Source organism: Bubalus kerabau, chromosome 4, assembly GCF_029407905.1.
Source record: "Bubalus kerabau isolate K-KA32 ecotype Philippines breed swamp buffalo chromosome 4, PCC_UOA_SB_1v2, whole genome shotgun sequence".
NCBI classification, from domain to species: domain Eukaryota; kingdom Metazoa; phylum Chordata; class Mammalia; order Artiodactyla; family Bovidae; genus Bubalus; species Bubalus kerabau.
In genome coordinates this window covers 50,718,747-50,730,910 of record NC_073627.1, presented here as the reverse complement: position 1 = coordinate 50,730,910, position 12,164 = coordinate 50,718,747, and the positions used below count along the sequence as shown (strand labels likewise).

At 41.0% G+C, this 12,164-nt stretch overlaps 1 protein-coding gene across 4 annotated transcripts in view; it reads left to right on the top strand.

Moving 5' to 3' along the window:
* Positions 1 to 11,867, top strand: part of TADA2A (transcriptional adaptor 2A) — a 46,239-nt gene extending 34,372 nt beyond the window's left edge. For all 4 annotated transcript variants that reach the window (XM_055577354.1, XM_055577355.1, XM_055577356.1 and 1 more), the window contains exons 11-16: positions 2,655 to 2,765; positions 4,302 to 4,373; positions 6,308 to 6,440; positions 7,005 to 7,048; positions 9,440 to 9,513; positions 11,030 to 11,867. In XM_055577354.1, coding sequence (XP_055433329.1) covers positions 2,655 to 2,765; positions 4,302 to 4,373; positions 6,308 to 6,440; positions 7,005 to 7,048; positions 9,440 to 9,513; positions 11,030 to 11,215 — 620 coding nt within the window. In that variant the 3' untranslated portion in view covers positions 11,216 to 11,867. The remainder of the gene's footprint in view (positions 1 to 2,654; positions 2,766 to 4,301; positions 4,374 to 6,307; positions 6,441 to 7,004; positions 7,049 to 9,439; positions 9,514 to 11,029) is intronic.
* The last annotated feature ends 297 nt before the right edge of the window (positions 11,868 to 12,164 follow it).

The window sequence follows — 12,164 nt, the reverse complement described above, 5'->3', positions numbered from 1 at the left end:
AGGGATTGGGGGCAGGAGGAGAAGGGGACGACAGAGGATGAGATGGCTGGATGGCATCACCGACTCGATGGACATGAGTTTGGGTGAACTCCAGGAGTTGGTGATGGACAGGGAGGCCTGGCGTGCTGCGATTCGTGGGGTCACAAAGAGTCGGACACGACTGAGCAACTGAACTGAGGGAGCTTTAAAAATTTATGATGCCCAACAGTCACCTCTGATTAAGTCAGAATCTCTGGAGGTAGAGCTCCAGCATCTATTTTTTTAAAGTCTTCAAGGCAATTCTGTTGTATACTAAGAGTCTCAAACCAGTAATATATAGTCAATAACACTAGCATGAGAAATGTTTTTTAAATTAGTGTATTAATTAAAACCTGAATATTAATGGATCGTTTTCCAAAACTGAATAGGATTGTGTTTCAGAATTATATATTAAACATGATATAACTATAATCATCAGGTTGTGAAAATATTTTTATGGAAAGAATTAACAGAAAGTGACACCTTTATTTTGCATCGTGGAGGCGCTAACAAACAAGACATTAATATTGCATGATGAAAATAAACCTATAATGATTTTTAAGTGATTTCTAACTTTGACCTTACTCTTAAATATTGGTAATATCTAGGCTGGGCAGAAAGAGTTTCTCTACATTTTCTTTTACACTGTAGAGTTTGTTTAGCACATAAGAATCATATCATAATAATTGCGGTATTTATATATGTTTATAATAAGTGTATGCCACAAGATTCTGTTTTGTAAAAGTAACCTAATGAGATTGTGCTTCATATGCCAGTTGTTAGAATCTTACAGGGTTTGACACTCTGCCGCTGGAGGGTCCAGGTCAGCCAGTCTTGGGTTGAATATCTTTCAACAGAGTCATGATCATAAGTAGGTTACATTTTACGTCGTTTAGTTTTTCATTTTCCGCTACACATTTTTTAAGCTATTGTAGTGTTTTGATGATATCCCTTCTAATATGTTACATAATATGTTATACCAGTAACTTTACATATAATATACGATGTGCTTAACCTGTCTTTATTATTGGATATTTAGCATATTTGCAGTTTTTTTTTTAAATCATTACAAATAGCACAAAGGTAAACTTGTTTGTGAATAAAGCTTTGCCTGCATTTAGAATTTTTTTTAGATAGATTCCGAGAAGTGGAATTACTAGGTCAAAGAACATGATTATTAAAAATGCTTAACACGTGCTGCTAGATTGTTTCCTGAAAGATATATTAATTTATATTCCTTCTGCCAGTATACATTATTGCTTGTTTAGCCTCGTCCTAATCGAGAGCTGTGGGTTTGCAAAAATAACTCCAGGTCAGCTCTCCCTTGCCCTTTTTGTCGACAATAATTGGTCATGTTCTGTTAGTGAATCCCTATGTCTGAAATTGCTGGGCTTTTGGATTTTAACCTGTATGTAGTAGCCCTTGACTCTTGCATAAATTCTGTTCCCAGCTGGTGGACAGAGGTCAGCTTAGCCTCTTTATTCTTTAACTGTATTTTTACAGATAGACCTGAGGGGAGGCTCGGTTGCTTCCAAGAAAGACATGGCATATGCAGTGTGGTCTGAGAGGTTTTCACTTGCCATTGTGCTGAATGCACGTGTGACCTTACTATCGTAGGCATAGGAGCTTTGTCATCAGACTAAATTACTCCAAACTTTTGTATTATTCCTGTAGAAGTAGGGTTGTTTGGTGGTGAATAAAATGAATTTGTGGCTGCCCATCAAATCAGCCCCTAGAATTTGTGGGCAAGAATTTTCCTGCTAAGGAAGAGATTCATCTGAAAAGACGACAATTTAAGTAACTGTCATAAGTAACAGCCTGTATTTTTAGCCTGAGAGTGGACAGAGGTAGCCTAGTTATCTTATTGAAATGACTGAGTAGCAATTCGAGAATTCCTGATCATTCCAATCTACCAATTATTGTTGGTGGGTTTTCCTATCCCTCTTTTTGCTGATAGCTCTTTTTATTAGAAATTTGGTCAGTAGTGATCCTCAAAGGTGCTGATTCTGGCTACCTGTAAGGGTATCCCAGGTGGCATATATGACCATTTGCTTCCATGATAGTTATTAAAATATAACTTCATTCGTAGTATATTATGTTGTGGTAGTTAAGTTTAGAGAAAGGCAAAATGACCCATGTAGAGAGTGAAAAAATAAACGCCTCACTTGAGGATATGGAGTTACAGAGAAGATTTTTAGTGGGACATGGGAGAGATCACACACTTTCGCCAAACTGATCTACCTCTTCTAGATGAATTAGCATGTCCTCACGTCCCTTGTTCTGCAGAAGTCAATACCGGAGATTTTGCCCTACATTGTTCCTAAGAATGCATGATCTGCCGTGTTTTTCCTGTTACTGCCAGCACTTCCTGCCCCTGTGCAGATTGAGAGACAGCGAGGTGTGGGGGTCACCAGAGTGCAGGTGCTCTCTGGCCATGACAGCGTCCCTGAGACGTAGTCCCTCTGGTTCTGTGAGCATCATGATTAGTGTGCTGCATTCCTTAGCTTTCTGGTTTGCTTCCTGTCATGGATAAATTAATCGTGTGAGGTTAGGAATAATATTCTTCCATTTTACTACTTGTTAAAAAAAAAATACAGAAAACTTAGAGATCTTTATATTCTTTACTTTCTCTGTAGTAATGGAACGACGATATCCCAAGGAAGTCCAAGATCTTTATGAAACAATGAGGCGATTTGCAAGGATAGTGGGGCCGGTGGAGCATGACAAGTTCATCGAAAGCCATGCATGTAGGTGGTTTTTTAACCTTGACCATATATTTCTCTGTGTGTGTGTGTGTGTGTGTTTATATAAATAGGAACGATAATGGTGTTTTTTGTGAAATTCTGTAAATAAATAAGTGGATTTTTTTTTTTTTTAATTATTTCTTCCTCTTTATTGCTCTGAGATAAATTTGGAACTTGGGGAATGGAGAAGAAAGCTTAAAAATATTAGTGGCTTCCCCCCCCTTAGATAAACAGTAGTTTAGTAGCTTTTCCCCCCATTTTTAATATGGGAGTATGCAAATACATGGGGGTTCATTATACTATGATATACATGTATCCATCACCCAACTTTAGCAGTTAACCATCCAGTGGCTGATCCAGTGTCATCTTTACCACCCATTCCTTTCCCATCCTCAACTGGATTATTTTGAAGATAATCATATTATTTTGTTCATAATTATTTTAGTATTAAAACTAGTTTCCAGGTGGGGACAGAGTTGGGTGACTCATGGAAATAATATATAGCACTTCCATCATTTTCCTGCCTTTTTTCTCTGAGAGAGATCTACATAGTTACCATTTGATTTCTCACTATAAAAAATTGAAGTTGTTAAGGCAGTAACGCCTGGACTATAAAACAGTCTGGACTGAGGGGCTGAGTCTGTGCCTTTCATCATGAGATTCAGGTATTTGATTTTGACTCCCAAATTTAGTTCAGGAAGGTACTTCATGAAGGCTTGTATCCTGTTCTCATTGTGCAGATATTTCTTGCATGACACTGCAGGCATTTATCTGAACCGGCTTGGTTGTCCTCACAGACACCCTGTTTATTTGGCATTCTTTGTGTGATTTATCCTGGGTGGCTGATCTTTACTTCCTGTCCCAGTTTGTACCATCCCTGGTTTATGTGTCACTCCAGGGAACTACACCCCGTGGATTGTCCAGGTTCTTCCTTCATCTGCTTTTTCAAAGCACCTAGATTTGAACATTCCATCACATAATAATCTGAGCAGTGCAACCTGATCTGTGTGCTCAGTGGAGGCAGAAATCTTGGTTTATGGAAAACACACTGCTCTTTTGTCCCTGTAAGAGAAAAGCTGTAAAGAAACCATCGGGAACTTGAGCACAGAATTTTGTCCTTCCCTTGCAAAAATGTCTGTGTCATGTAATACCAGAGATAGGTTTCATACCGAAATTTGTCTTTGTGGCTAGAACTTTTAACATGGAATAAATAAAGCAGGGGAACTTGGTGGTTTGAGAAATTATATTCATTACTACTGTAGCTAAATGAATTCAGCCAGGTCACTATGAATTGTTTCTAAGAAACAATTCCAGCTGCTTTCTGCAACTGGAGACAGAAGCTAAAAGACCACTGCAGTACATTTTTGTCAGCTCTTAAGTAAAATTTCTAACGGGATATTAGCAACAATTAGGATTCCCCAAATGGAATTGCCCAGTCTTTTATAGAAGGCAGAATTACTGAAAATATTTAGCAGTAAAAGTGCTCATTGATGTTGATGTTGTTTTTCCGATTTTTCTCTTTTTTGGGGGGATAAACAGTGGAATTTGAACTCCGAAGGGAAATCAAAAGGCTCCAGGAATACAGGACGGCAGGCATTACCAATTTTTGTAGTAAGTATGCTTGTGCTCCACATTAAATCAGAGGGCAGGTGCCTTCCAAACATATAAACAAGCTTTCACATTTCAGAATGAGTTTTTGATCTTTCCAATAAGTTTCATCTATTTAATCCTTATAAATACTATTATATAGATTATCTGAGGTGAAATAAAAAGTATGACAGAGTTGCTATTTTAGATTTAGGATTCTGTTGTGACCTCTTAAAAAAAAAAAGATTTTGTATTCCAACTTTTAGCCTCAGCCTTTTTAAATTTAGTGATGCATCATCTGATCATTCCCATTAAGCACACTTCAGTTGGTTCTAGGCACTTGCGTCCCAGTTACTTGAGTTAGAGATGATTATATTCAGGGCACCTAACTGTTCACCATGCATTGGACTGTACCCTTTGTACTTTACCAACTTAAGAGAGGGACTTCTCTGGTGGCTCAGACGGTAAAGCATTGCCTACAGTGTTGGAGACCTGGGTTTGATCCCTGGGTTGGGAATATCCCCTGGAGAAATGAATGGCAGCCCACTCCAGTATTCTTGCCTGGAAAATCCCATGGACGGAGGAGCCTCGTGGGCCATGGGGTCGCAAAGAGTCGGACACGACTGAACGACTTGACTTTCACTTTCAACTTAAGAGATGGGTATTGTTATTCTCATTTAATAGAGAAACTAAGGATGTAAGTGATTAAGTAACTAGTTGTAGTAGAGCCAGGTTGTAAGAGAAGACAGCTGTGTTAGCAGTTAAGAGCTGAAGTCTAGGCTTGGACAGCTTGGGTTTGGATTCTGGCTCTTTTACCAGATCTGTAATTCTATTTGTTTCAATTTTCCAAGTCTCTTAGAGTTCATGTGAAGATTAAATGAGCGATGATGCATGAAAACATAGTATAGTACCTGACGCACCAAATCCTCAATAAATGGCAATTTCTGTCGTTCTGTTGTTTTGGGGATGGTCTTCAGCATTTCCTCCTTCCTGTTGGTTGAAAGCTGTCACCCGTTCACCCAGTGCTCAAGTTCAGCCCAGCAAAATGGCTCTTTATTTCTAACATTGGAAACTGTTTACAAAATGAAATTTTATGTGGAGTACTAATCCATAAATAAAAGTGGAACTCCTTAGGTTGAAGTCTGATGATTCAGATCATGTGTGGAGCCCAGGACCACCAGTATGTTCACAGTAATCCCTGAGATATTTTCATGGTAACCTGGGCCTCTGTGGAACTTGGCTTGAAACCCACTGGTTTGATATTTTGGATTTTTATACATTAATAGTGTGGAAAACACTATACAGCTGTTAGCAAGATGCGTGTAAAGACTCTGATGCCAGATTTGGGTTGCCTGATGCTGGCTGTCTCCAGGAAAGAGGTGAACAGAATAATAATAGTCAATGAGGATTTATTTTTGTTTGTAATCCTAACTGGTTTTTAAGGAACAGTGTATGTGCATAGCATTTGTGTGACTTGAAAAAATATATGGATAGAAAAAATAGAGCAGGAAGTAAATATAACAGTATTAAGTTACTTTTAGGGGATGGAAATATGAGCAACTCCAACTTTCTTTGTACTTTTCTGTTTTGGGGATTCCCTCTCTCAAATTTCTTAAAGGTAGAAAAGGAATAAACACATTTTCATTTCTTACCCAAAAGAGATTTCAAACTAGGGGAAATCACTTTGTTTGCTCCTAGAAAAATAATTCTGGAAGCAGTTTTTCAAAGGAAATTAAAAAAACGACTGGGAATCCCCTGGCATCCAATGGTTAGGGCTCTGCGCTTTCACTGCCATGGGCCTGGGTTTGATCCTTGGTTGGGGAACTGAGATCCCATGAGCCTAAGCAAGGCCAAAAAAATTAAAAATTAAAAAAGATGAACTGTTTGTTGATGAGTTAGGAAGCCCTTTGGTTAGTTCTGCTACCTTGTCATTGTAGTCACTTTTTTAACACCTACAGGTGCCAGGACCTACGATCACCTCAAGAAGACTCGCGAAGAGGAGCGCCTCAAGCGCACCATGCTCTCGGAGGTCCTCCAGTACATCCAGGACAGCAGCGCCTGCCAGCAGTGGCTCCGCCGGCAGGCTGACATGTGAGGAGTTAGGCCGGGGACACCTTCACGGAGCTTTCGGCCTTTATCTGTATTTTCAGACAGTCCCATGGGTGCCCTACCCTGAATGGCAGAGCTGTAATAATTAGGTAGCTAGAAGAATTCAGAAAACTTGAGCAGGATGTCTCAAACAGTACAGTACTGACAGTTTTGAGAAATGTAACTGGCCTCCTAGAATCCTACTTTGCTACTTTGGCATTATTTCTTTAAGATTAATGTATTCCCTTGCCACACCTTCTTTCTTCTTCTGTATCTACTGGTGTGATTTTCACTGGAAGATCAAATGCCTGCTTTTTGCTCATGAATGGTCTCTGTGATGTGCCACACCAGGACCTCTTCTTAACAAATCTAAGCAGTTTCCTTCCCTGGAACAGATTTCCTTTCCTCAGTTGTGTACAGTTGGGATAGCCTGTAAAAACATAGTCTAGTCTGTCTCATTACTTCTCTTCAAAGTAGCTGACCTGATAAATGTTACCCGGGCTCATGGGCTTTGGGAATTGCTTTCTTTGATGTGACATAAGTTTAAATTCCTCTTCTTTTTTGTAGTGATTCTGGCCTGAGTCCTTCTGTTCCCATGACTTCGAATTCAGGTAATTATTTTTCAGGCTGGAGCAAGTCACAATTGTGGAGTTTTCATCCTGGGAATTTTAGTGACCCAACAAACCCTCCCGCCTTTGTGGAAGCCAGGTGCTTAGGCAAAGGAATGGTGATTGTTATACAGATTCATAAACATCAGCAAGTTGTTAGAATCTTCATGGCCAAACAGGAACTTCCCTTGGGTTTACAGTACAAAGACGGGGAGGAGAGGACCTCAGACAAGTGTTTTTTCTATTTTACCAATGTTCACAGGCAGTTTGTTTACTATGATTTTATCTACCACGGACTTCAAGATTGTCTCACAGGGGATAATTTAAAGGCTTTGTGTCCTATATGAGCAAGGAGGCACATTACTTGCCAGAAAAGTAAGACTTTATAAGTTGGAGACTTAAAAGTATTTCTCTTTCTTATCCGGCATGTCCTATTTTGAGGTCAGTTTACAGGGCAAGATTAAGCCATATGATATCTGATAATCCTTGCTGCTTGGTAATTAATAAATGGTAGTGTGGGGTGGTATTAGTTGTAGAATGCTGATCTAAGATCATGATGTTCGTTTGCCTGTTTTCTTGGTTATCATTCATCCCTGCTCCATATGGTAGATTAGCCACTTCCCCTGATCAGAACATACAGACCACTCCACTGTTTACAGACTGGATTTGGCGAAAAGATAACCCATTTGTAGTTTTAACCATTTTTTAAAGCTGGGAAAAACAGACCTTGTGATCCCATTCAAAAAATCTCCGGTTCAGGACCCAGACAGGGCTCAGAGAATGCCACTGCAGGGGTGATATATGTATTTTTTTTCATTTATTCCTGTGTTTCAGGTAATTACTTTTTAATATTCAGAGGAGAAAAGAGCCTTTTAGGGAATAGCCAAGACAGTTAAGTTTTATAAGTTCCTCACGTCCAAATCCTCCCCCAGTCTAAATACAGAAATAAGAAAATTTAACGTTGGCTGCTTCTCTGGTATTTGTGTTTTCTGAACCATTTGCACTCACTCTTGGTTGCTTCCTTGGCGCGGGCATCAGCTTCCCTCAGCTCCAGTGTTTAGGTTGAGATGACCCTTTGCTCCTTTTCACCCTCTTGAGTTGCTGCTAAGGCAGTGCAGAGTTGGAAACCTGAATCACTGATCATAGTGTAGCCTCTTGGAACTGGTAAGGCATTTGAGTGATCGTAATCTCTGTTTCAGGGCATTTAGGGTCAAGCTAGGCCTGGCATTGCAGAGCAGCTCCCATTCCCTCTGTCAGTATTAAAGGGAAGCCTGTTTCGTTGCAGAGCGAGCTGTAACAGCCTGTCCCCCTGCTCTCCACCACCTAAGCAGCACCCCACCCCCAAGAAGTGTAACGTAGTATTCTACATTTTCTTTTGCTTAACACAGCCCATTCACTCAAGTATACATTCAAAACAAATCCCCAGAGTTGTGCACATCAGGCTTCCCATCCTGGGCAGTGAGCTCGTTCTTGGGTCTCTTTCTCAAGGTATGTGAGTTCACCTCAGCCTCTGCTTTGCCATGTACTGGCTCACTCTTTCTCTGTGTGGGTCTTTGAGGTAAACAGGGCTACTTTGGGAGGAACAGATATTCCCTCAAATAATACATAATGAAGGCCTTTTGCTGGCCTGACTCTGCCTTTGATCTCAAGGTGAACGGCACCTGGGTAATTGCCATGTCTGCCTGCATTGCTGGCAGAATGGCCAGTGTTAGGGAAGTCTCTCCTGCAGAGTTGTTATTTCCATTCATCAGCTGTCAAGACAGGCGGCATGGGACCTTTCTTAACTGGATGACATCTGGGCTGTAGATTTTAGAATCTTCTACTGGGTTAGGAAGAATAATCTTATTTGACTCTGAGGTACGTGTGATTATATGTGCATTTTATCAAGGCAAAGGGCACTTGACTTACTTTTTTTAAAAATTCTTTTCTTTAATCTTTATCTTATTTTTGGCTGTGCTGGGTCCTCGTTGCTGTCGTGTGGGCTTGCTTGCGTAGTTGCAGCGAGTAGGGGCTACTCTTCATTGCAGTGCGTGGGCTTCTCATGATGGCGTCTCTTGTTGCAGAGCACCGGCTCTAGGCACAAGGGCTTCAGTAGTTGCAGCTCATGGACCCAGTAGTTGTCAAGGACATGGGCTTAGTTACTCTGCAGCACGTGGAATCTTCCCCAGCCAGGGAGCGAACCTGTGTCCCCTGCGTCAGCAGGCACGTTATTATCCATGGCACCTCTAGGGAAGTCCTTGACTTACTGTTTTTATTTTCAAGTGAACTTTGGGGTACCCGATATATAGTAGTTTTGTACCTAACAGGCCTGACCGTGGTGAACTTTGTTACACTTTTTACTCCTGAGGTACTGTCTCTCACAAAATACATGGCTTTTTCTGTCTGTATCTATAGGTAGACGAAGTGCACCACCCTTGAACCTCACGGGCCTCCCTGGCACAGAGAAGTTGAATGAGAAAGAAAAGGAGGTAACAAAAAGAAGGGGGAGCTGGTTAGAGGAAAGAGAGTAGGGGCCGGTTATTCACTGAGTTGCGTGAAAAACACATTATAGGATCAAACCCATTTTGCTCTGCTCACATCACACATGTGCACGTTCAGCTCTAGTCATCCTCAAGGTCTCGGTGTTAAGAACCGACCTTAGCAGGTCTCAGGGACTCCTTTCCTCATCACCCTGCCACCGTTCATCTGCTGAGAGAACAGCATATGATACATAAATCTAAATAATACCAACTATCATTTATTGAGCATTTACCATGTACCAGATACTGTACTAAGTACTTTATTTACTGAATTTAATTTTTTACAAACTTAAAATAACTTATATATGGAAATGGTTATTTCCTATAAGAGTGGGCACTTTCAGAAGTTCTACTCTTATTCCAACAATATGACCATTACTTAAAAGATTTTTGAGTTGTCTCCATGGTATGTATATAAGCACATAAGAGGAATCCATCATCATATATAGTCACACATTAATTTTGATTAAAAAAGCCATGACCTACTTTTCTTTTCCACCATAATCACTTAATCACTGGATGTGTCTTCTTATGACTGTTAGCTGTTTCTAAACTTTTAAGTCCAGCCTCAAATGAGTCATCATCAAGCATTTTCCAAATAATATGCAACAACTCTCAAGTCCATTCCAAAGAGGAATTCCTCCTTTGTTCCTGGTGTGTTCTTTTTTATAGTTCGCAAGATGGGTGTCCTCATCTGCCACTCCGTATCAGAAATTCAGGTCAGACAGAACGGAATAGGGGCTAGTATTAGACTTTTATTTTACCCAGTAGGAACAGTGGATATGAGTGTGGGAGGAGAAGGGAGTGTGTGTTATATCCAGGTGTTGCTGAAGAAGGATTGCCATTCTGATTCAAGTGTGGAATGACCCAGGGTTTTAAGCAGTTTTTTGTCCTTACTCACAAAATGGTGACCTCAGACTGTTCATTGCTGGATAAATGGTAGGTGAACTGGAATTAAACTAGCTTTTTGGATCTTTAGTAGTTAAAGTGACCTCTTAGCAAGATCTCTAGACCTCCTTTCCCTCCAAAGTAGGAAGTATAATCACAAAAGTAGGGACTATGGGCTTATGCTGATACCAGACATAATGTGATTCACACTTGGGAAGCCAAGTGTCAGCACCCCCACCCCGGGCTCTGCGACTCTTCCCTGACAGGCTGGGCCAGAACGTGCCGGGCCTCTGCCCCAGGCCAGTCCTCAGGACACAGACTTGCACCCGGGACAAACCCCGGGGAGCCGGCTGATAGGTGCCGCAGCTCTCCCGGCATCACTCGCAGCCTTTTTCTGTCTCCTGAGACTGTTCTCACCAAAGAAAAGACGGAATGGAATGTGGTCTGTCCACCAGCAGCTCCTGTAAATAGTTGGAGGTTGAAGTCACTCTTTACACTTTTATTATGGCTATACCTGCTGGATTAAATTTTAAGACTGACAGATGTTAACGTTCATTAAATTTGCCATGTCTTGCAGCTCTGTCAGATGGTGAGGTTGGTCCCGGGAGCCTATTTAGAATACAAGTCTGCTCTATTGAATGAATGTAACAAGCAAGGAGGCTTGAGACTGGCACAGGCAAGAGCACTCATCAAGATAGACGTGAACAAAACCCGGAAAATCTATGATTTCCTCATCCGAGAAGGATACATCACCAAAGCCTGAGGCTCCCCAGGAGTGTGGTGGGCCAAAAGACCACACGGGCATTCTGGAGCCTTGTTTTTGAACTGAATTCTCATTGTGAAAAGAGGGGAAGAACAAAGGAAATCTTCAGTTTTATTAGTGTCTGCTTTCTTCTCCACCCTGCTTTAAAATACTCCTGTTGTTGGTATTGTGCTGCAGAGTTATGTGCTAGATAAGCTATTGTTAATTGTGTGTGGGCATTCATTCCTAACACCTCTTGTAACTAAAACAAGAACCATAGTACCTCACATCACAGTGTTAGTAGAAATAGAACTAAACCAGTATGTAATCCCAGGAGTCCAGCTCAGATCCTTGTACCTGCTTGGGAGGTTGGTTTTCTGATTATGTTTTACCTTCAAACGTTACAGATAGATTTGAAATAAAGAGGTTATAGTGAGAGAAAGCTTTCTTTTTCTGTCTGAGGGTTTCTTTTTAAGCTGACAACTCATGTTTATGAGTAGAAAGGAGAAAAACCTCCCCATGATGGTCTTGTCCCAAACTGTACTTTGTTGAATGTCTGGCTCTGTAATCTGCAGTCCGACTGTCTAATCTGCAGAAGACTTTTGAGGAGGTAGCAATGGATATAAAATGTCTCTGTTATTTTTAGAATTGATTAAAATGTTTTGCTACTTAATTTGCGGCTTTGTCCAATATTCTGGTCACTAAAGCACGCTTAGGGTGTTGGATGCCCACCTCATCACGCTGCACTGCCTGTGCTAACACGTGTGTCCTGGGCTCGCCCCTGTTGTTGCCAGGGGCTTCCCGGGATACCAGGTCCCCGAGGATGGAGATGATTCAGTTAATTTCAGCATTGCTTGGACGACACCTGAACCCTAGTTTCTCAACGGTGAAAGGGTAGCCTACAAGAAGAGCTACTTTTCAAACAAAAGGAAAGCCTTTTCATGTGTGGAACTCACTAGGTATGAGGGTG